Source organism: Malus domestica, chromosome 06 (genome assembly GCF_042453785.1).
Source record: "Malus domestica chromosome 06, GDT2T_hap1".
Taxonomy (NCBI): domain Eukaryota; kingdom Viridiplantae; phylum Streptophyta; class Magnoliopsida; order Rosales; family Rosaceae; genus Malus; species Malus domestica.
This window is the reverse complement of record NC_091666.1, coordinates 26,678,176-26,701,072: the sequence shown is the minus strand read 5'-3', so window position 1 is coordinate 26,701,072 and position 22,897 is coordinate 26,678,176. Positions and strand designations below refer to the sequence as shown.

At 34.4% G+C, this 22,897-nt stretch overlaps 3 protein-coding genes and 1 long non-coding RNA gene across 52 annotated transcripts; 1 reads left to right on the top strand and 3 right to left on the bottom strand.

Annotated features, from left to right (window-relative positions):
- Positions 1-713: 713 nt before the first annotated feature.
- LOC103446283 (uncharacterized) lies at positions 714-14,266 on the top strand. Of its 49 annotated transcripts, none has more exons than XM_070823638.1 (21): positions 714-840; positions 935-1,061; positions 1,408-1,485; positions 2,733-2,780; positions 2,898-3,327; positions 3,823-3,917; positions 4,442-4,561; positions 4,661-4,928; positions 5,003-5,101; positions 5,211-5,277; positions 5,373-5,414; positions 5,811-5,908; positions 6,812-6,921; positions 7,674-7,748; positions 8,733-8,758; positions 8,841-8,918; positions 9,122-9,202; positions 10,116-10,204; positions 10,914-11,028; positions 12,188-12,348; positions 13,317-14,266. In XM_070823638.1, the coding sequence occupies exons 17-20, from the start codon at positions 9,156-9,158 to the stop codon at positions 12,294-12,296; spliced, it is 360 nt and encodes a 119-aa protein (XP_070679739.1). In that variant the 5' UTR covers positions 714-840; positions 935-1,061; positions 1,408-1,485; positions 2,733-2,780; positions 2,898-3,327; positions 3,823-3,917; positions 4,442-4,561; positions 4,661-4,928; positions 5,003-5,101; positions 5,211-5,277; positions 5,373-5,414; positions 5,811-5,908; positions 6,812-6,921; positions 7,674-7,748; positions 8,733-8,758; positions 8,841-8,918; positions 9,122-9,155; the 3' UTR covers positions 12,297-12,348; positions 13,317-14,266. The 49 variants fall into 49 exon arrangements, 24 of the variants coding, with proteins under 24 accessions (XP_070679739.1, XP_070679747.1, XP_070679746.1 ...); XR_011582089.1 differs by lacking the exons at positions 714-840; positions 935-1,061; positions 1,408-1,485 and adding exons at positions 8,352-8,402; positions 9,433-9,472 and having other exon boundaries at positions 2,640-2,780; positions 5,368-5,414; positions 10,914-11,037; positions 13,317-13,379; positions 13,953-14,266; XR_011582074.1 differs by lacking the exons at positions 714-840; positions 935-1,061; positions 1,408-1,485 and adding exons at positions 2,367-2,542; positions 9,433-9,472 and having other exon boundaries at positions 10,914-11,037; positions 13,317-13,606.
- A 1,524-nt stretch (positions 14,267-15,790) lies between these two features.
- On the bottom strand, positions 15,791-16,526 carry LOC139197069 (uncharacterized). Its single transcript, XR_011582100.1, has 2 exons — positions 16,279-16,526; positions 15,791-16,168 (listed from the first exon to the last, which is right to left on the bottom strand). It is a non-coding gene; the product is annotated as an uncharacterized lncRNA (long non-coding RNA).
- A 113-nt stretch (positions 16,527-16,639) lies between these two features.
- LOC103422415 (protein NO VEIN-like) lies at positions 16,640-18,631 on the bottom strand. Its single transcript, XM_070823660.1, has 2 exons — positions 18,479-18,631; positions 16,640-17,387 (listed from the first exon to the last, which is right to left on the bottom strand). Exon 2 carries the CDS (start codon positions 17,131-17,133, stop codon positions 16,654-16,656), a length of 480 nt encoding a protein of 159 aa, XP_070679761.1. The 5' UTR covers positions 17,134-17,387; positions 18,479-18,631; the 3' UTR covers positions 16,640-16,653.
- LOC139197068 (protein NO VEIN-like) lies at positions 18,480-21,505 on the bottom strand. The gene is made up of 2 exons (XM_070823659.1): positions 21,206-21,505; positions 18,480-18,688 (listed from the first exon to the last, which is right to left on the bottom strand). Exons 1-2 carry the CDS (start codon positions 21,365-21,367, stop codon positions 18,548-18,550), a joined length of 303 nt encoding a protein of 100 aa, XP_070679760.1. The 5' UTR covers positions 21,368-21,505; the 3' UTR covers positions 18,480-18,547.
- Positions 21,506-22,897: the final 1,392 nt, after the last annotated feature.

Sequence of the window (22,897 nt, the reverse complement as noted above, 5' to 3'; positions counted from 1 at the left end):
CTTTTTTTGTATCTCTCATAACTATTGATCCATTACCTGTTTGTGATTTCTGGTGGTGTGATTTTGCAGGTTGAAAAATTCGATATTATTACTGGTGCAATGGGACACGCATTAGCCACAGTAGGAGGATTTTGCACTGGAAGTGCTAGAGTCACCAATCACCAAGTATGTTTACCGAATACACACTATTAACCATTTATATGATGTCTCTGTTGATAGATGAAATTTTTAACAAGCAAATGACTTTCTTATCTTTCTATTTTAGTGAATGCTTAATTATGTGCTCACAATCACTTATGTGCATGCATATATTAAACAAAAAGCGTCAAAAGTTTCTAAATGATAAAATTTTGGGATATGGTAATTGGCAGCGATTGAGTAGCTCTGGATACATCTTTTCTGCTTCTTTGCCCCCATATCTTGCAAGTGCTGCCATTACTGCCATTGATATCCTCGAGGAAAACCCTGGTCTGATAACAAAGCTGAAGAAAAATATTGCCATATTATGGAAAGGTATGTTCTTGATCTCTTATTCACTTGCATGTAGTTTGATGTTCTTTATTCTGTATCTGGACAGTTGTCAGCGCCGTGGTGTGTACTCATCACTTGATCAATTTCCTTGGCATCCCCTTTGCTTTGTGAGATCACTTACTGCCTGCCTTGCATTATGATGCTCTTGATTGAGAAATGTGACGTGATGTGATGTGGTGTGCAGGATTGTCAGCTATACAGGGCCTCTCATTCGCTAGCAGTCCAGAATCCTGAATTGTCTTCCTCAGACTACAGAAAGCAGATTCTGTGAATCCTTTTCTGTCCTTTTCTGCCTCTCTACTTTTAATTGTAATGGTTGCGGTTATGCAGTTGTTGAAAGAGCATTCCATCTTTGTGGTTGCCTCCAAAAAGTCATCGCTTGATAAATGTCGTCTTCCATTAGGAATTAGATTGTTCGTCTCCGCTGGCCATATGTAATCCGATCTGTTCAAGGCAGCTGCATCCATGAAAGGAGTTGCAGAATTGGTGCTAGATTATATAACCAAGCAGATTGTCATTTTCTGAAGGCGGTATGTCTTTTTACCAAGCAGAATTGGTGAAAAATTGAACCCAATAGAATATAGAAAATGAAGTGTTTAGAAAAGAATTTTTTTCAATTCAAGTTGTCTTTTTCTTTCTGTTTATTTAACTTCGGATTGGCTGCTTTATTTGTTTTTTCTAGATTATATATTTTGATATTCTCTAAAAACTTATGTATCGTCTACCGTCACCTGCTTCTGCTCCTCAACTTGCTTCATTTTTAATTTTCAAACTTTATTTTTTACATGTGAAAGCAATTGATTGCCTTCTTTTGGAAAAATGCTAATGGAAAACTTTTTCCCCGTTTCTAAATGATTCTCATCTGTTTTTTTGCAGTTTTCTATAGAGGTTTAGTTGAACATGGAGACAATATCCGATTGCTTGAAGGCAGGAATGTCTGGTATTGCTCACCTGGTATGTTTAATTTTCATTGTTCATCTGTCTGATTACGCTTTTTATTTTTGCTATCTCCCTTCATCTATAAACCGTCTGAGACTTATCTATCTCCATTTTGGCGATACAATTTCTTCATTGTGGAGATAATACTGTGTGATTGTTTTGCTTCTGGTAAATCTTTTATCTATTTTCCGTCTGTTCCAATTTGAATTCCCTTTTTGGATTTTATATGCCGTTGATTTTACTAATTAAAGTATATAATTCCTTTGACACCCTCCGTGTATATATAGTGGCAATTTTACTTAAAATTGTCTTAAACCTAGACATGGATGATCATAACCTTGATGTACATGCGATTTGCAATTAGATGCGTTGTCTTCTATAGTTATTTGTTTGCCCTGAGGTTTTATACGATATACTTAGTTTCTTTTCTCTACTTCAGACCAAGCAGTGCAGTTCACGGTAGATATGACAGATTATATAGTGTGATGAATTGCTTGCTACTACAGATCTTTTTATCGACAGATATACATTGTATTAATCGTGAATTCCTTCGTGTGACAATAGTTGTGCTTTTGTGTCTGCATTATTTAATTTGGTTATGGTTTAATTTAATAAGATTATTATTAGAGGTTGAGCTGTCTTTAAGGTTTAATACATTACATAAGTGGGTTAGGTTTTTCAACTTTAAAATTGTTTTGTTGTAAACATGCAGCGCCCATGCTCACAAAGTCCTAAACTAATTTTATTAAATTAAGGAGTTGGCAAACCACTTACAAAATTATGGACTCAAGGAATTAAAAAAACTGGTCCATTTCCTACTATCCTAACCCGTCTCCCCCAACCATTTTCTGCCATCCATTAGGTCCTTTAAATAATTAATGTCTTAAGTCTTGCATGACCAAACTTTCCACTTCCCATTTTGGGGAGAGAGAGAGAGAGAGAGAGAACCATATGGGGTATTCAGGATTTCAGGGAGAGGGGTAGGGGTCATGCGCAGAGGCTCAGTGTTGTGGGGTGAAAAGTTATTTGAAAATAATGGAAAGAACATTTTCTGCATCGTGATTCTTTAATTGTATGATAATGTTTCCAATGTTTTAGATTACATTGATCTGTATTATTTTAAAGTATATATGAAGATTAGTTTATAGGTTTATGCACTTAAATTGGATATATGGTATTTTTCAGATTATTTGACATACAATTGCATATAATCTCAATTTTTCTCATGCAATTTTTGTCTGAGCTTCGGAATCGTTGAATAGGATAATTCATACTTGGATAGCTACATCAGCACAATTGGAGTTGAATTTGTAAGCATTTTGTCAGTTTTACACTACTGATTCCTTTGATTCAACTCTCATCTTACCAACATCTTTCACTCATCTATCCCTTTTGTTTGTTCCTGATTATGATGAATTTTTTTGCAGATTAAATGTCCTATTTACAGCAAAGCCGTCAGGTTTGGGCTGATATTGGGGCTGGGTTGGAAGGGCAATTTTGTCCTGTGCGTTTGAGACAGATTGGGGTGGGTTTAGGTTTGCTGTCATTCAGTGAGTGCTTTCGGGAATGGGAGGCCATGCCTCCGATAGGGAGAGAGACAGAGCGAGAGAGAGGGAGCGGGAGGAGTGGGGATCTCAGCACCATTTCTGCAGATCCTCGATTTCATTTGGCTTCGTTTTCCCTTTCTGAAACCCTAACAGCCACAACACCATCTTTGGAATAGCATCGGCTTCCTGCTTCCTAAAATCAAAACCACTCAAAGTGGCCTTCATTTATGTAACTCGAGAGCTTCGGTGAGATGGAGGAGAGGAGCATGGAGATGGGCTCGAGTCCGCAAACGACGGAAGAGATCTTGAGGTTTGATAATTTTTGCACTTTCTCGAATTGATTCAGTGCATTTTTTTATAAATTACTTAGTTTTGGGTTTGAATCTTTATCTGGAAATCCAAAATGAAAAAACTGTGCTCTGCAACACGATTGACGATTTCGATGTCGGCTTCATGAGATCTCTTCAATCTTTGCTCCCAATTTCTGTAAATTTGGGGTTTCTTGGGGTATAATGTTTTCAAACTCTGTTACTTATTGGATGTGAAGATCTAATTCAATTTGGTGATTAATATAATTAGATTGTATTAAATTTTTCATGATTTTGTAGAATTTTACGTTTTAATTTGTGGGTTTTGGAGAATTCTTCATTAAATTTCTGGGTTCTTTTGATGTGAGATTTAGTTAATTTTTGTAGCTTTTGTAAAATCCTTCGATTAACTTTTTTTGTTTTGTTCTCTTTTCGTATTAGCAAGTTATGGAACCAACTAAGATCAATTAACTTATTACTGATTCTTCTCTCTTCAGGTTCATGGATTGTTAAGGAGAGTGTGGGAAAGAAAGGGTGCCTCACTGGTTAGGCACTGGAAATCAATTATTTCCATCGGAAGAACTACTTGGAGGTAAAGTTGAAGAAATAATTATTAAAGTACATTAAAAATTGTAACTTGCGTTTTGATATTCTATTACTCCACATGCTAAATCTGCTTGGACATTGAATGATGGAGGAGCTGGTTTCTTTTTTACTTAGGGCGTGTGGGATGAGATTTAAATGCGTGTCTCTCATGATTTGCATAAACATAACTTGGATATGAAAGTATAAGATATCATGAATCATATGTTATTTTCTAATTTGGATACATTATTTGAATTATTGCTTCTTTAGAAAAGATTAAGGAAGGTGGGTTCATCATGGGATTTAAGTTTTAACAATACAACTTCTTAAAATTGAGTAAATGCTCGCATTTGATAGAACTTTGAAGATGGATTTTCAGGTTCAAATTTTGGTTGTGTATTGGTACTGTGGAGTTTTTACTTTTATTTTATTTGGATGTATGGTTGGGAATGAGGTATCTGAAAATTTTGGAGAAAAATTAGCGGCTATTGTTTACTTGCAAAGTCTGTAACTTTCTTTTAGCTTTTGCAGTACATTTGGGAGCAAGCTGAAATTGATATCATTGAGCACAAGACAAGAAAAAGCCTCCATTTCCATCTCCTAAAAGCAGCAGAAGAAAATTAAACAAGCATTTTCATACAGCTGGAGGCTGTAAGTTGTTTATGTTTTTCCAATTATTACTTATTTGATAATATTTTGTTTTTCTGGTGAATTCTGAATTACTGAGAGACAATTACTCATGTGTTACAGGTGGTCACTGCCTGACATCAAAGACTACTTAGAAGTGGCAGCCTTTAAGTCCGTTCATTTTTTAATGCGCAAGATGCAAGACAACAGAAAAATCCGAAGAACAGAGGAGTTTACTATCGGCCGGGACATAAAATATGAAGAGATGAAACGTTTTCATCAACATGATTCTTGGAAATAAGAAGCGTGCTTATGTTTTTGTCACAGATCCTGAAGAAAACTATAGATTTGCATGCATTTGTATCTTCAGAGAATTCTAACTGTTGTTCTGGTGAGAAAATAATCTCAAAACATATGATGTGAAGTGGACTTGGCTAATAATTCATTTTGATTATGTATATGCAGAATTAGTAGCTGAGAAAATAGAATGGGCAAGTATACAAATGGATTTGATTTGATTCTTGGAGCTCACATATATCTCCACAATTGTTAATTTTTATCATGGTTAGGCAGCATGACTATATTATTTGCTACTAACTGAGAGAGTGCACCTGCAATTCAAGCCCATAACGTGTTCTTTATTTATTTTTTTATATTGAAAATCATTACACAGCGTTGGTGGTGGGTACCTGATACGGTACCTCTGGCTCTCTTCTTCACTGCAACAAGTTGCCAAAAAAGTAAGTCGAAATCGTGATGCATAATTTCCTTTCATTTTTTAATTAATTTATGAATATACTTTCATCATAATGTATTTACTTCTTGGGCAGTGCAGCCTTTACAGAAATGGATGCATCCATTCTTTTCCCTGGTACAGGTATTGACCTCTGTTAAATTTGATTTTCCTGAGCATTTTCTTTTATTTAAGGTCAAAACTATTTATGAGTCATATTTATCATCGTCGTGCATAGAAAAATGTTGTAATTATTTCTCTCTCTCACAAAATTAGTAGATTTGAAGTCAGTAATTGACTAAATCATTTGTATTTTGTTTGAATGCAAATGTCTTATTAGTTCATTTATGATATTTATTGTGACTGTTAAAATATTATTCTCATAATTATTTAAATTATGTTTCTTACCATAGTAACTAAATAATTTAAAAAATCTAAACAGGAATTAGTATGCAGTTTGTTGAATCCGAATGATATTTATATATGCCCTCATTTCATCTGAAAAACGGCTTTTATGCTTGGTGACAATGTGTTTTTCAGTTTGCTGCAGCCAACGTCGAATTCTATCTAATTAGGGAAAAGGTCCAACAAATTTCCACTAGATCCATCAAGCGCATGATTAAGCTTTTGAAATTTCTGTAAGTAATTCTTTTGTTTGTTCCTTTAAGTTTGCATATATGATTTTTTGCATTTATAAAAGTTAAAATCAAGTTTTTTTTTTTTTTTTTTTTTTTTTATGAGAATGCAGATTTTGGATTTAGCATTTGATTTTCTTTGATGGGATTTTGAATTTAATGTGTGGAAATTGGGTTTCATTTGAATCTGAAAAATATGAATGTTTAGGGTTTTTGTTTGCTGATTATTGTTTGTTTTATTTGTATTTTTTCGAGTTATATTTAATTTATGTTTATATTGGGTGGTATCTTTAAGGTTTAATAGAATAGATGAGTGGATAAGGTTTCTCAACTTTTAAATTGTTTTGTTATCAACGTGCAGCACCTATGCTCACAAGTCCTAAACTAATCTTATTAAATTAAGGAGTTCGTAGACCACCTACAAAATGATGGAATCAAGGAATAAAAAAAAAGTGGTCCATTTCCCACTGTCCTAACCCGTCTCCCCCTACCTGTAGCAGAATTAAATTTTTGTTTTGAAGTGTATGCCATTTCGGATAATTTGGGCTTTATTTTGAGCATGTTGTTAAGATTATTAATCACACTTTTTCATAGTAATTTAGATGAAAAACAAATGCTGAATTTGGGGGCATGGGGATGGGGTAGTGGGAATGCAGAGATAGAATTATGGGTTGAGTAGTGATGCTGAATATGGGGGTATGGGGGTGTGAGAATTTCAGAGAGAGAGTGAGGGAGGGATGGGGTTGGTTTTGAAAGATTTGCTCTACCTAGGATTGTTCCTGTAAGATTTTGACAGCGTTGTCTCTCTAAAATTTGTACCCTTTTCTGACGTTTGTAGGGTTTAGGTTTCATCAGATGGCGTTTGTAATGTTTATACTGAACTGTCGACTCTTTTATTCTATGTAGGTGAAATTGAAGGTCAGTAGATCTCTTAAATTGATGAGGGGGCTACAATTCGTACAAGGAAACTAGCCAGAGATATGCTACTATTTTGGAAGAGAGTAGATAAAGAGATGGTATCCTTCTCTTCTCCTCCGGAAATGCATTGAGTACAAGAAGTACATGCATGAAAATATCAAAATGCATGTCTTTTTATCCTATTGATCTTAAATTTAGTCCTCTGTAATGATGTGTAGTAGACCTCAAATTCATATCTTGAAATGTTCGTGTCTAAAGTTCTGTACATCTTCTGTTTTGGGTTTTTTCCTATTTTAGGCTAAATAAAAAAATTATTATGAAGTCTGGATAGTCATTTAGAATTTTGGTGATATTGAGAGTTGATGAAGTAGGTGATGAAGGAGGGGGGGACGGAGAAGGTGAAGGTACTGATGGAGAAGGTTATGAAATTGGTGAATTTAAGTCTGAAGGCACTTTCAAATGTTTTCAAAAAGTCTGAAAGCACTATTATTTTGCTAATTTGCACCACTGATATATAATAATCTTCATCAGAAGCAATATGTCGAACTACTGCTGCTTCATCAGAATTAGCAGTTGAAACAATTGAGTTTATTATTTATGATTTTCCTAATTAATTTGACCATGAAAATTGTCAATTATTTTCTAAATATTGGATGCTTTAATTCCTAAGTTGAGCAGTTTGTGTTACCCCTGTTAGTCATTTTCACGCTCATTATTTAATTGCGGACATTACACTAAACGTGTTCAATCGGTTTCATAATACCTGATAAGTTCATGCCCATTGAACGCATCAACTTATTTTATATATATATATATATATATATCTGATATATGTGACTGTTTGAATCAGGACTTATTGAATGAAGGCAGCAGCAAGGGAATTTGAGCCTTGGCCTGTAGAGATACGATTTTGTAAGGAAGCTAGGTACCTTTCTAAACTTATTGGATGTGAAGATTTGAATGATCAAATTTGTGAATAATGTAAATTTATGTGATGATTATTCAACCGCCAAATAGGTGGGCATGTTCATATGTTTTCCAATGTTATATACTCTCCTGTCAACTCTGAATGTTGAATTACTCAACTATTAATGTCAGATTAATTAAAGTTGGGCATCAGTTCATATGTTTTTCAATGTTTTGTAAAAACGATGCAATTTTCACTTGGTATTGAGTATGTGGTTGTTTAAGTAGAATAGTGGGAGATTCATTTGTAAAAAATCCTCAATGATCATTTGAATATAATTTTGAATACTACGCTACCGTTCTGCTTAAAGCGCTCTAATAGATGCATAATCTTGAATGAATATGTAAAGACTACTTGAGAAACTAACAGTATACAAAATCTGAATAATTTTATTTTTTTTATTTATTTTTTTTACCGACACAAAACCGAGCGCAATGGCGTTCTAGGATTCATATAGCCGACCCCACTTAGTGGGAAAAGACTTTGTTGTTGTTGTTTCCGTCTTTTTCTAGGTTTGTCTGCTATGGTTATTATGAGTTTCTGGTTTTCTTCATCCTTCAGGCAGTTGCTTCTTTAGGGACTTATGACATAGCATTAGAGATGGGAAAGAAGGTGATATGTATTTTCGTTATCCGTTCAATTTTGATGGTAGTCCTTATCTTAGTTGTGTTTATTTTCTATGTTGTATATATCCATGTACATATGCTATGTGTGCGTATAGATCGATCATCTAACAAAAAACATGCTAAACTATATAGAAAATGAAAATTATACGTAATAATGTGTAAAGTTGTTGCCTTTCTATTATTTTGTGGTACATTATTTTTACAGGTTTGAACCCCTTACTTGCCACTCATCAGTGGTTGCTATTTCTGGAACTTCTACTTGAATTTCTATGATCTGATTTTATAGTTTATTTCTCTTGCATTTTGTGAATCTCAGTGATGGGCGCAAGAGCTGATGAAGAGGTAAAACTTATTGCACTATTGAAATTGCGGTATATCTATACCACTGTGAATGCTCATTTTCTAATTATTTTACTTTGTACAGACAATTGAAAGATTAATTGAGACGGGAGATGGTGAACAAATTTTCCAGAAGGCAATCCAAGAACAAGGGGGAGGCTAGGTTTGTCAAATATCCTTTTTTATTCTCTGCCCCTAAATAAGCACTTTTTACAATCGAAATTGTGCATTCTCTCACAAACTTGACACATTTTTTGACATCTTAAACAATTAATTTTAAGCTCCTAACTCTTCTAGCTTGGGTTGTTGAAAACTTAATTTTCTGATTAAGATTGATCATTTCCAAAATTGTGTATCAAATTGTAGATAATGGACACTTTGGCCGAAATTCAAGAGCGACATGATGCTGTTAGAGATCTTGAGAGGAAGCTTCTCAATTTACAACAGGTATCTTCTTAGTTTGTTCAATGATGTGTACTCTCTGATGGAAATGAAGTTGCTATATAATACAGATATCTACCATAGGCCTTACTTTTTAGAGTTCACTTTACAATTTGGTATTGCCATATTGAATATAATAACATTTTAGATTACATTGATCCATATTATTTTAAAGTATATATAAGGATTAGTTTATAGGTGTATGCACTTAATATTGGATATATGATATTTTTCAGGTTTAGTTTGATTCCAACTCCTTTTTGAATAAAAAAATTGGTAAGTTCGAGTCAATTTCTTGCTTTTCTGCTTAATTTCTACTTCTTTTTTTCCTGCTTTTCTGCTGTTTTTCTGCAGCTTATCTGCTGCCTGTCTGCACTCCCCCTTTTCTGCTGCCGTCCATTGCCTTGAACAAAAAAAAAAAACCCATTTTCCAAAGCCACCAAAGCCACAAGAAAAGAATGTATGATGTTGGTGTTTTGTGTATCTATTTCACATCTGTGAATGAAAAAAAAAAACCATTGTAATGTTGGTGTTTTGTGTATCTATTTCACATGTGTGTTGCAAAAATTTGATTTGAATTGGTGGATTTGGGTAAGAAACTAAGAAACCGAAACAGTTCTTTCGGTTTTAAGATCGGAAATGGACATGCATGTGTTTCTCTTTGTGAGATATAAGGGATTGAGGAATTTTGAGAGTGATGGCTAGATAAGGAATAGAGAAGGAATAATTTTTTTGTTTTTGGATCTAGAGTTTACTGCAAAGTTGATTTCTCTTGATTTTTTGTTGTTTTAATATCTTTTGTTCATGTATTTGAATGGATTTTTTTTTTAAATTTCTGCCTATTTATGTAAACCCCTATTCAATTTGTTGGATTTCATCAGAGACTATTGGGTCTAATCATTTCCTTTTAATTTTTCAGGTTGTTTTTTTATTTCTATAGGGGAGTTGCAGGTGTCCGTGTCAGATTCATAAGGAAAAAGAACCATTTTTGTGGATATATTGAAACATGTAAGAAATTGTTCTCTACTAACATATTAGGAAAAATTAGAAATTTTCCAGTAAATTTGTTCTCTTTCGGTTAAGTAGTTTAGGCAATATGGACAGATTACTTCAAAATTCAAATTGAATGATGGTTTATTGGTGTGAATTATGTTACATGTTTAGCTATTCTAATAGATGTAGATGTATTAATATTCAATTTATCCCCATTCACTTATGGTGTTTACTAAACTGTTGTGCACTATTGCTGCACAACCTCTGATGGTTCCATTGTTGGGCAAAAAATTGAGATTAAATTTAATTACAAAATAAAAAACTAGATCGCTACACAGACTCTGATGTTATTTTGTAACTTAGTTGATTTGGGTTTGTACAGTTTTTTTTCATCTTTGAGCCACTGGCTTGCAGGTTTTCAAGTGTTAAATTGTTTACTCCTTGCTATGAGAAACTAACAAAATACAAAATTTGAATGATTCTATTTGTGTCTATCTGTTTTTCCGGATTTGTCTGCTATTGGCTATTCTGATTTTCTCTGGCTAACAGACTCTCTGAAAATGTGTTTTGGCTTTTTTAATTCAAAAACTAAAACTCATTTCGTTTGTCGACGATGATTTGTTATGAGGTATTGCTATAAAATGGAGAAATTAACACTGATTCTATTACTATGTGTACAGCAGTTTGTAATATCTAATCTTAAAATATATATTTTTTTGGGTAGTCAGAAAGAAGGCACTCAAATTACTTCTGCTCCAACCCATTTCAACAATTTATCAAGCTTTAGTTGAAGCTCCTGGGAAGCATATCCATTATATTGCCAACCTTGAAAAGCCTTGGTAAATAATGTCAGTTGTTGCTTCTCCAACTCTTTTCCCTAATTTAAGCTTTTTAAGCTTCATTTCCTTTTTCCTATATGTAGTTTTGATTGTGTTGGGAGTTAGCATCTTTGGTTTCGACACTGTTTTGTTTGTGATAGATCTCAATTTATTGCAAATATTTTGCAAGTTGAGGTGCTAAAGATTTTGCATTAACTTATTTTTTCATTTGCCCGTGTTCTAATCCAAAAGGTTTAAAGTTGGTTGAATATTACAAACTGGTATAGGTTTGGGTATAATAAAAGAAGTAATATAAATTATTACTAGGGGTGTGACATCCACACACCTCATTTTACTTCTCACACCTTTTTAATTTTCGGTCATCGGATCGGATGAATTGAAGAATATCAACGGACTAAAATTATCAAGGGGTGTGTGAGAAGTAAAATGGGGTGTGTAGATAGCACACCCTTATTACCATGACACAGTAACATTGCGAGAGGTCTTTTATTAATCTCTCTATCTATGACAGTACGAAATATATCATAGATGAGACTAATATTTAAAACCATGTTTATGTACTGGTGAAATACAAGCATCTATATTTCATTGGAAAATCAGGTGAAATATAGGTGTTTTTATTTGCAAAAAATTCAGATATGGTGTCTTAATAACTTTCTCATTCTATTCTATATGATTCTTTAATCAAAATTTTGTAGCTTTTGGATTTGGTAGATGTTAGTAAATTAGGTAGTAAAAAGTACTCTTTTGCTTATTCTCAATGTAGTCAAATTTTCTCAAGACAATTTGAGTGGCGAAAAACAATGTCAAACATATGTCGTATATATAAACGTTTCTTTTGGTTGTGAAGATAATACTATGGAGTGTGTGCATATTTGAATTTTCAGTTTCCTCGACTGTATTCAATCTCCCATTTCATTATAGACCTCACGTAGTACTTAATTGTTCTCCACTAAGATGCATGCTTCAGTACAATCGAATGAAAAAAAAAAAACCATTGCAATGTTGGTATTTCGTATATCTTATTTATAACAATGTTTTCTATTGCAAATTATTGCCACAACAATTTATATACACAAGGTCCATGTGGCTATTATGCATGCATTATTTTCTTCTAACTGAGGATACGTTTTAATTAGTTCCTCCCTTAATTTTTTAGGTACACAGTGGTGTTGAAAGTTTTCCTCATTATGCTCCTATGCCCAGTTGGTCAGGTGTATATGACATGCAGTGAGCTCGGGGACACGGATAGGTTAATTCATCCATGATGTTGAGCCCTGTCTTGAATGGTATCTTGGGCGCCGCGTTTTAGATGCTTAGGTATATGATTGAAGTGTTATCTGTAGTTTTTCTTTTTGAATTCATAATATTTGCAACTATAAAAAATAATATACTTTTATACCTCTGTTTCTCATTTCTTTGTTTTCATGAAAAATTAATTGTCATTGGCAGCACTATAGAAAACCATCTTTCTGCATTATTCTCCGCTTCATACATAGTTACATGATTTTAGGTTTAATATCTAGCTTTTTAGTTGTAGATTACTTATATGGTCTTTAACTTAACTACAATATTTAATTTGTCATGTTTTTACTTTTGACTTGCTGATATTTATTTTAGAATCTGGAATCATATCTAATATTTGTTTATTTCCTGACTGTCTTATTCCCTCACTATCTCCAGATTTTAAATTTTGGTAAGAACCATGAAAATGACTGAAAAGTACAATGTTGTTTTTGAAATATATATTAGCATCCCCTTCTCACCCAAATGCCAAAATCAGGTGGCTTGACTTGAGGTATTTTCAGATATTGTAATTGAATCAACAATTAGGTTACACTTTAACAAAAATATGTAAAAATGGTTGATAACCACATTTATAAGAGAGAAGTACTATTTTGTCTTTGATAGTTAACAGATTTGTGGTGGAGTCAATAACATGCTCTGAGTCTGAAATCTTTGCTCTTCTCTTTTGCATTCCCAAAATTTGTTTCCTGTAGCTTGGGAAGAAAATTTTGCAAACTGTGCAAGATCCTTTACATGTGCAATTTGGGATGCTCATTTTGCAATCCAACAATAGAAAAAAAGTTTAAAAGTCTTAATTGAAAACGTTAATTCCCAACCATTTATAACAGGATAGCTTTTTAAGTGTGAATAATCATATTGTTTGTTACACATTGCTGTATAACCATTTGTGTGGTAGACAGATCAACTACTTTTTTAGCTGTTATAATTTCTTTGTTTGACATACTAATTTTTCTTTATTTGGTTGATTTGTTTTGTAACAGGAACCAAAGAGAAAAAAGAATGAGCTCAAGGGTGCAATATCGTTGAAGATCAGCCCTAAACAAGTTATGTAAATCCTATCAACTCTCTACGTATAGAAGGTTCTGCAAATATAACTAAGCTACCAACTAATCCTTAGTAGTCAAAGTGCTCCAATGTTTGGAGTACATCGGTAAAATAGGAACGACTATATTTTGGGCATCTCTTAATATGTATATATCAGTGTACATAGCTAAGCTATAAACTACTACTATATACTTTATATAAATAATTTGTGCATGTTCTATATAAATAGTTTTTACATATCTATGCAACATGCCATAATACATTTAGGCCCTTAGCTTAACCTTATTGTATCTATGCAACATGCTATAATACGTTTAGGCCCTTATCTTAACCCTTTTATACAATACTTATAATTTGTTTGACATTTAGGCCCTTATCCTAATTCCTAATTCCCAAGGTTAAACCCAACCGTGCTTTATTTAGTTGCTTAAAGCTTTAGTTTGTTGATTGTTATGTTTTATCAGCTGTTATAAAGCCGCTCTCCATGTTTTCGCCTTTGAACATGTGTGCTTGAAAACTTGCTGAAACGACAACGGAACAATTTTTATGTTTTTTGTTAACTGTTTAAACAGGTGCCTGGCCTGTAGGACAAGTATTTAACCACCTTTACTACAGGGGCAAAATATGTGTGGACTACATCTTCCTTCTGTTTCTTCTGTAACTTATGGAAACAGGCATCCTGCATCTTTTTAGCTTTGAACATTAGTGCTTGAAAGATTAGCTACTGAAACAAGAACAACACACTTTTTTTTGCTTTTTTGTTTAGCTGTTAAAACACGTGCCTGGCCTGTATGACATATATTTTGCCATCTTAACTTGAAGGGCAATATAAGTGTTAAATGCATGTTACTTCTGTTTCTCAAGGAAACGGAGCATTTTTTTGCAACTATACCTTTTATAATCAGCTCGGTTGAATGTATATAAAAGTCGAACTGCTTATCTTACCGACACCTTTTACTCATCTATCCCTTTTGTTTGTTCTTGATTATGTTGATTTTTTTTTTCAAGTTAAATGTCTTAATTCATGTGGTTAAGGTTGGTGCATTCAAGTCCCGCAGCAACGCGCGGGCATTTTTACTAGTATTCTCCTAACTCGACATAGCCTTCTTCGATCCACAGATTTGAATCAGTCAAATCAGCCCATTTGCTTTCATTGGCAGGGACAATAAGCCCTCTCCTTTGTCTATTAACGTAGCCGTAGTTATTCACAAGTGGCATTTTACGACATAAATGATCAACTTCTTAAGTAGAGATATACTTATTGCACAATGAATGATACAAAAAGTGGGCATATGCAACAACAGGTTTTCGCTCATTGCCAAGAGAATGATCGAGGCGAACTGCATACTCGTAAACACTTACAGCATCAACCTTCATTTCTTCTGCGAGCCATTTCACCAACTCCTCCTTCCTAGAACATGACTGGAGAGCTCGCTGGGTTATTTCTGGCATAAAAAGAAGACTCGCTGCGGATATAAATTCCTTGTTCCAATCAATCAACCATGAGACATGACAAGAAAGACGGGATAGGAAAATCTTCTTTTCACCAATCCGCATTGCGCTTAAGCTGCAGAATGATACACTCTCGTCAAAATCGACATATTTTATCAGTGGAATGTTCTTGATGTTGGTGCAGTGGAATGTCCACCTCCATTTATCGGAGACAAACAAAAGAAGCTCCAAATAGACATCATTCGACACTCCGGCTACAATATCGGAACTCTGAATGCATTTAGCATACCACTCATCGTCGACTGGTTCAACTCCAAGGAAATTCAGAATGTGATCATACTCCGATTTGTCAAATGAATCACACAAAACATATCTTCCATGGGAAGAGATGTTCCCCAAGCTAACCCTTTGATTGCTTGCCTTTCTCAAAATATTCCAGAAAGCAGGCAACAACCTACCCACTTCGCGAGGTTTATGGAAGAACTTCTGCTTGTGTGACTTGGTTGGTACAATGTCTTCCTCAATAAGCAGTGCTTTGATTGACTCCCTCACAACATTCAATTCATCATAGGGGGTGTTCTGGACAGGTAAGAACCTAAAGTAAGGAGGCAAACTAGAAACTGGTGCATCTCCTACAGTTTTCACGAGGGTGATAAATGCTTTGAGGAATGCAACAGGCACACAATTAAGAATTGGGAAATTTTATTTAAACCCATTTAATCTCTTTTTACACCTAACTTAAAATTTCAAATGTTAATTATATATGTTACCCTATTGCATAATTACTATTAAGTACAAAATGAAATTAATCATAAAACTCAAATTTATCAATAAATCCAAGATCCTATTGCATGTTTGTTTATCGAAGATCGCTTTCTGGGTTTACGAGAACGAAATAAACAATCACAATGGATAGGGTTCTCCATTGAGTTTGAGAACCCATATCCGAAAAACGAAATAAACAATCACAATGGTTTCTGGGCATTTTCCAATTCAACCATTTCAACGGATAGGGTTCTCCATTGAGTTTGAGAACCCTATTGCATGTTTTTTATCGAAGATCGCTTTCTGGGTTTACAAGATCAGAGACAGTAGTGGAAAACCCATATCCCAAAAACGAAATAAACAATCACAATGGTTTCTGGGCATTTTCCAATTCAACCATTTCAATACAAAAACAACAAAAAGGCCTCTCAAACTTAGGTCTAAACGCATCGAATTTAGCTTCTAAAACCAAAGACTCCAAGGCCTTGTGGTTGAGTTTGGAATTTGAGTATCCCGATATCATAGTCGTCCAGGAAACAACGTTTCTCTCAAGCATTTCGTCGAACAGTTCCTGCTCTTCTTCCAAGAGAGCAAATTTAACGTATATGTTAATGAAAACGTTGATTAAGAAGGTCTTGGGCTGGTACCCATTTGAGAAAACGTGCTTGTGGACGAGCTTACCCTGCTGAACAGCTCGCCGAGCCAAGCAGCACTTGACGAGCTCGGAGTAGAAGACGAAGTCGGCCCAAAGTCCGCGCCTTTGCATGGCTTCCATTGCAACATTGCCCTTACCTTGGCTCCGCTACTGCTCCCAGGAACAAGACCCTGCATCTCTTTCTGCAAGAACCTCAGCCTGTCTTCTTCTTCGATTTCAATTTTCCATCTGTTGAATCGGGACTTAAAAATCTAATGGGTGTAAAAATAAATCTACATAATGAATTGGGTTTATGGGGTTATTTTAGGTATTAAATTTGGGTTTAAAGAGATAATAATAATTTAGTTAAAAATCAAATGGGTGCAAAGAGTAATTTGGGTGTATAAATAGGTTAAATGGGTTTAAATAAAATTTCCCTTAAGAATTCCTTGATTCCACTTGCTGTCCAAGACAATATGTTCTCTTGATGATTGTAACAGAAAATCTGCCTGAATTATGAAGGGCAAATTTGTAAACATCTGAGTTGGAAGGAATGCGTAGACCCCGGGTGAGCTTGTTCCTCTATGAAGGCGCTCCCCATATGGAAATGCTAGCGTGATCACCCACTCATCGACCTCCATTCTCCTCTCCTCTCTGAATTCTTGCCTGACAGGAAACTTCTGCTTCCACATATAATAGCTACAATTTTTGTTGCCGTCACCATTTTCTTCTGCAGAGAGGTGGAGCGTGTAGGACTGAGCATCAATATTCTTCCGCGCCACAAGATCTATCTCACTTGATATTGATATTGCGCTCACAGTGTTGAGCCTTGGATCCTTATTATCTTCCCTAACTGAGAGTCGCTTAATCTTTGAAAGAAACAAGAGAACTTCCGGATGCATACTTGAGAGCTGCTGCTTCACAGGATGGACCTCGTCGGGCTTTAGAGGTAAGATCAGCGTTGTGGTTGGAAGGGCAGAACCAGAACTATATATCTGTTGTATGTCAGATAGAGTAGGATTTTCCTCAACCCATTCAGGAACAATGTACCCGAGATTGCAATGCAGACAAGGCTCCTTATTGAACCTTATCTGATAGCCATTACTAAAGATGTAAGGCCGATCTGTGATCAAAAACACACTCTTGAAGCCAATTCCTGTAGATTACCCAGAAACATGATTGAATTAGCACAACAATGAAAAATCTTAACTACCAAACAAGAAAGAAAACACATATAAGCTTATAGGCATTCCAAACTGTTGTGCTAGGATAGCACCAAACCTTATGGAACCAACTGAAGCTAATCTACAGGAAATATATCAAATTGAATGCAAGAACAAAATACTAAAAGACACTAAGATTTTAACGAGGTTCCTCAACAGTCAGTGTAACTGGAGTATGTCCTCGGAGTAATAGGAGCTCACCCAATAATCCACTATCAATCAAATGAGAGTTTACAAAGTGTTGGCAAGCTCACAACCCAAAACCCCAATACAACTAATAGCTCTTACACACCAAAGAAACAAATAGAGAAAGAAATAGAGTGATTAATTTCTTCTATATACAAAACTCAAAGCTATTATAATAATAAAACTTTGATGGAGTGAGAACTAAACAATGAGAGGGCACACTTTCTTCTTCTCTCCAAAATGGAGCTATTGAAAAAACCAATATGTGCTCTCTATTTTCTGCTACTATGTGGCTGCCTTGCTCTCTCAAAGATGGGCTACTAAAACAAATGGTGTTCACTCCTTCTCTCACTCTCGGCTGCACACATTCATCCATTATAAAGCACCCAAAAACAACACCAATAATAAGGCTACTTGCTAGCCTTTACCCTTTTTTCTACAAACATCATCATAACCTTTTTTATCTTTTCAACAAACATAATGATGTTGCCTACCTCATTTTGTTTATTTTATTTAGCCGAAAGTTGTTTTGTCATTTGGCCATAATTCAACACAAACTTCAGCTGCATACTTTACCGATTAATATATAACCGTCATCATGTAAAATATCACCTAAATTTTGATATCTGCAGAATAATTCCAATCAAAGTACTAATTTTTTCTGTATCAAGCATACTATAGTGCATATAGTTCGCGATAGACGACTGAAATGTGAACTCGCAGAGAATTATTAAATCTTGGAACATCTCTATAACAAACATGTGCCACATTGTATCAAATGAAACATTGCGTGGCTTCCATAAAGTTAGGGGAAGTAATGTATTGATAATGCACATACCTTTCTCTCCAATGTAGCCGCGCTTCCGGTTGCCTTTCTTGGTGGACCGTCCAATGCTGCAAATGGATTCTATGTTCTTACGTGAAATCCCTTCTCGTTGTTGAAAACCAGCAATGTGGCAGGAGCCCCTGTGCCGGTTATATCCCTGGACGTTATGACAAATTCAAGTGATGGATCAACGCCGTCTGCGTACTCATTGTCTTCTGCATTCTGTGAAGTAAAATACACCATGTTTTGTTATTTCAATCAAACCATACAAGAAACAAAAGTTAAATCTTGAAATTGTTCATATTGGCATATCGATTAAGATTAAGATTCACAAGCATATATCTTTACAAAACTAAATTATTTCCCATTTCCAATTGATTAAAACATTGAGAAATCGAATAGCATCTTATCTGTAACATCCCACATCACCCAGGGGAGTGGATCCTATAAGCCTTATGTATATTCCCATCTCTTCCTAGCATGAGGCCTTTTGGTAACTCACTGGCTTCGGGTTTCATTGGAACTCCGAAGTTAAGAGAGTTTGGACGAGAGCAATCATAGGATTGGTAACCTAATGGGAAGTTCTGCTCGTGTAAGTTCCTAGAAACAAAACAGTGAGGGCATGGTCGGGCATGGTCGGGGCTCAAAGCAAACAATATCATGCTACGGTGGAGTCGAGCCCGGGATGTGGTGAGGGCTCGAGCCGGGATGTGACATTATCCAATGTAAGCTTTAACAGTTTTAACTTTACTGAATGTATTAAATGAGATTAAAAACCTTCAATTATATTATCCAGCACACTAATACCTACATGCATGTGCAGACAAACGTAACAAACCTACATAACGTCATTAATCTTTCTTCATAACGCATTTAGTTCTTGTGATACAAAAAAATATTGGGGAGAGGGGGAATTGAACACGTGACTCGGAATTGCTCTTTGCCACTTGAGCTACAAGCTTCTTGCAAAAGCATTTACTTCTCTTTTCTGGACAAGGGTATATTATAAAGGAAATTGATTTCCGCATTTAGCAAGGTGATGTTCTGAATTAAAGTGATTTCGGCACACCCTTTTCCTATGACACTCCATATTTATTTATGCCATTTGAAATGAATGAAAGAAAGAAAAAAATAATATATATCTTATTCTAAGAAAGAATTCCTAGTCAAGTGACCTAACCACTTTGACCAAAAAAAAAAAAAAAAAACTGACCTAACCACGTTAACACCAAAAACAAAATTCATCATACATATTGATGTCAAATATTCAGATAGACAAATCACTGGGCCACTCCTAACCTGGGCCACTCCTAACCATACATAATTGTCTCAACTCAACTACCGTATTACTAGGTGTTGAGTTTTATAAGTATGGTTAGGAGGGGTGAACTAGTGACCCATCTCTCTAAAAATCTGACATGAAATCAAAGCGTACTATTCTTTCGATATGTCCTGGACTCGATTTACTGGGCTTGAATTTGCATCTTTAAGTTGAGCTTTCGAAAAGTTGCACTAACTCTAACTTAAGGATATTGAGATGATTGGGCCTCAAAAAGTTACAACAGCTCTAGTCCCTGAATGATGACCGGACTATGAAAAAATTGTGTTAACTCTGGTACAATGAGGTTTATATCATATATTGCCAAATTTTAGCCCCAACTTTCATAAATGTCAACTTTTGTAATAAATTTCATACATAGTCAAAATCACTCTTGAATAAACCCAAATATCCACAATTAAACCTTTTTTTTTTGTAACGTGTGCTAGCTTTTCCTCTTAATGAATGAGCAGCAAGTATACAAAATTTCATAGGCCTACAATAAATTTGGATTCACTGGGAAGAAAACTGTTGTTCGAATATAACAACCTTTAGGGAACTGCAAATTATATAAATCATATATAGTTTCGTTTTCATATTAGGAAAAAGAACAAAACTCGCTTTGATACAATAACTACAATAAGATTAAATCGTCCGGTAAACACAAGCGAAAAAGCTCCATTCAACTCTTATGCCTAACATGTATTGATCGCGAAAAAGCTTCACATGCTGTCAAACATGTATTGATCTAAGAAAGGTTAATTTCTTTGGATTACAGAGATTTGGGTCAGAGTACCCAATTCTTTCAATCCTCCATTTAGGGACTTGAGGTAGTGACTGTTATTGTTAGTGTTCTTCACATTTATATGGTGATGAAAAGATTACGGCGAAATCTACTTTCCCCAGTCAAAATTAGTATTTTCCAAAAATAAGCCAGTAGTCCTTTTGTACGTATTACATGAGTTGGAATCGAAAAGAACTCCAAGGATTTTAGGTCCAGTGTAATTGGGTTTTAATTTTTGAGTATTTAGGTCTATTTAGGTGTGTTTTTCGCTATAATTGATAATTTATATAAAAAAATGACATTTATGAAATTGGAGGGTAAGTTTTGGCTATATATAATAAATACTCGGTATGGCACTACAATGATTTGACCAGTTTTCGATTTGGAAATTGGTTTTTCTTGTGACCATATTGGGTTACTGACAAGAGAGCATATTGAAAAATAGGATCTCAGATACAAAATAAAATACAATTAATATATGAAAATTTTCATCCTAAAATCGCCAAGGCTTTTTGTGGTATTAAAAGTGAAAACTCTCGTATATTAATATTATATTATTTTACAATCCTATCCTTCAATAACTGAGTGTTTTTACTAGGAGTGTGTATATATACATAGGAATGGGAATGAAAATTACCTGAATGAGTTCCATGACGAAGTGGACAGATTTAGTATAGAGTTCAAGAGAAAGATTTTTGACCGCCTGATGAAGATCTTCAGTTAAAGGGTTGAGTTTTTCTTCTCCGATGGAGAACTTTTCCTTGCGTATTTCTTCAATGTGCTCTCTCGGCGTCGCCATTTTCGGTGCGGTCGATGGGCGATCACAAAGCCACAGCCGGCTTTTCAGTTACAGAGAGATTAAACAAAGTCACAGAGAGAGCAAGCAGGGTGAGCAAGTAACGAGAGTAAACAGAGAGTGCAAGAGCGAAGGTGGGATACTAATAACTCTTTTTCCATGTTGCAAAGGACTAGGGTGTTTATATATAAAGGCCACGATTATTTTTCGGAATGGTTAATGGAACCCAAAAATTTAATTATGCATTTAATTTTTTTTATCAAAACTACATATTAATAAAACATTGTTTGTCAATTAAAAATAAATATAATTACACTTATACCTTTTTAATACAAAACTAAAAGAAGATATTAGAAAAGAAAATAATGTGAGCATTAAAGTAATTTTGTACAAACAAGTTTTTATTGCTATTTTTCTAAAGCTAACAGCTATGTCACTTTATTACTACCCTTTCAACTCATTCACTCTCTTTCTCATTCTCTCTCCTTCCTAACGGCCAACACCTATATTTTTTGGAATGTCTATCAATCTGTTAAAAGCAAATAACTTCTCTCATTAAAAAATTAAAATACAAATATTTAAAATATATATTACTCAACACACAGAGTGTGTGACATTTGCTAGTATATATTAAGAAAAAGATGCCTTTAAAGGAAGAAATATCCATTTTTATAAAAAAAAATAATAATAAATATGGCGCGCACACCACATCGAGCTTTAACGATTTGAATTATCTATTTTTCAAGTTGCACCTCATAGATCATCTTTATAAAATATTAGCCAAATTGAAAATATTTAAGACAACTAATTGAGTTCAAAGAAATTAAAGAACATTTTATTCTCTAAGAAACATTAAAATTTCATGGTGATAGTTAAATAAGCAAATGGTTTCAGATTGAATTGAGTTGAATTTTTACCAAGATGATCTACAAATCAAGACTTACAAAATAGACAGCTCGAATCATTGAAGTTTAATGTGAAGCCGACCCCACAACTAATTTCTATTTAAAAAAAAATAGATATCTTCTCTTAAAAGGCCTGATTAAGAAAAATACTTTTATAAGATGTGAATAATTAGTTTGTCAAGAAAACGCACATTAATTATTTAATATTAATAATAGTTCTTTTATTTTTATTTATCTCTATTAATTAATGAAATACTCTTTGTCAATCAAAAGAGGGTGAAAAAACAACTTAGTATTCTATCACACAAAAAAAATGATAGGAAATAATGTAATTTCACATGTCCAAATTTTACTCTTTTTTTTATTGAAGTCTCACATACAGGTGATATTAAAATATCTCTAATATTTAAAATAAAAAACAATCAAAAACAAAAATCTCCCACTTCCCCGCGCTCTCTCTCCCTCCCTCCCTCTCTCCTTATTTTCTAAAAAAATGTGTTCATACACAAAAACCTCCCACTTCCCCCCAAGCTCTCTCTCTCTCTCCCTTCTCATTTTCTAAAAAAATGTGTTCACACACACAAAGTATGTAAGTAAATGCTTAGTTTATTTATATATGAAGATGCAA

Excerpts from the sequence above, each read along its gene's own strand:
- LOC103422415 (XM_070823660.1), bottom strand. The coding sequence starts at position 17,133 with ATGCATCCGGAAGTTCTCTTGTTTCTTTCAAAGATTAAGCGACTCTCA.
- LOC139197068 (XM_070823659.1), bottom strand. The coding sequence starts at position 21,367 with ATGGCGACGCCGAGAGAGCACATTGAAGAAATACGCAAGGAAAAGTTC. Across the intron at positions 18,689-21,205 it reads TCGTCATGGAACTCATTCAG|AATGCAGAAGACAATGAGTA; the intron begins GTAATTTTCATT and ends TTTACTTCACAG.
- LOC103446283 (XM_070823638.1), top strand. The coding sequence starts at position 9,156 with ATGATGCTGTTAGAGATCTTGAGAGGAAGCTTCTCAATTTACAACAG. Across the intron at positions 9,203-10,115 it reads AGCTTCTCAATTTACAACAG|GTTGTTTTTTTATTTCTATA; the intron begins GTATCTTCTTAG and ends TTAATTTTTCAG. Across the intron at positions 10,205-10,913 it reads TTGTGGATATATTGAAACAT|TCAGAAAGAAGGCACTCAAA; the intron begins GTAAGAAATTGT and ends TTTTTTGGGTAG.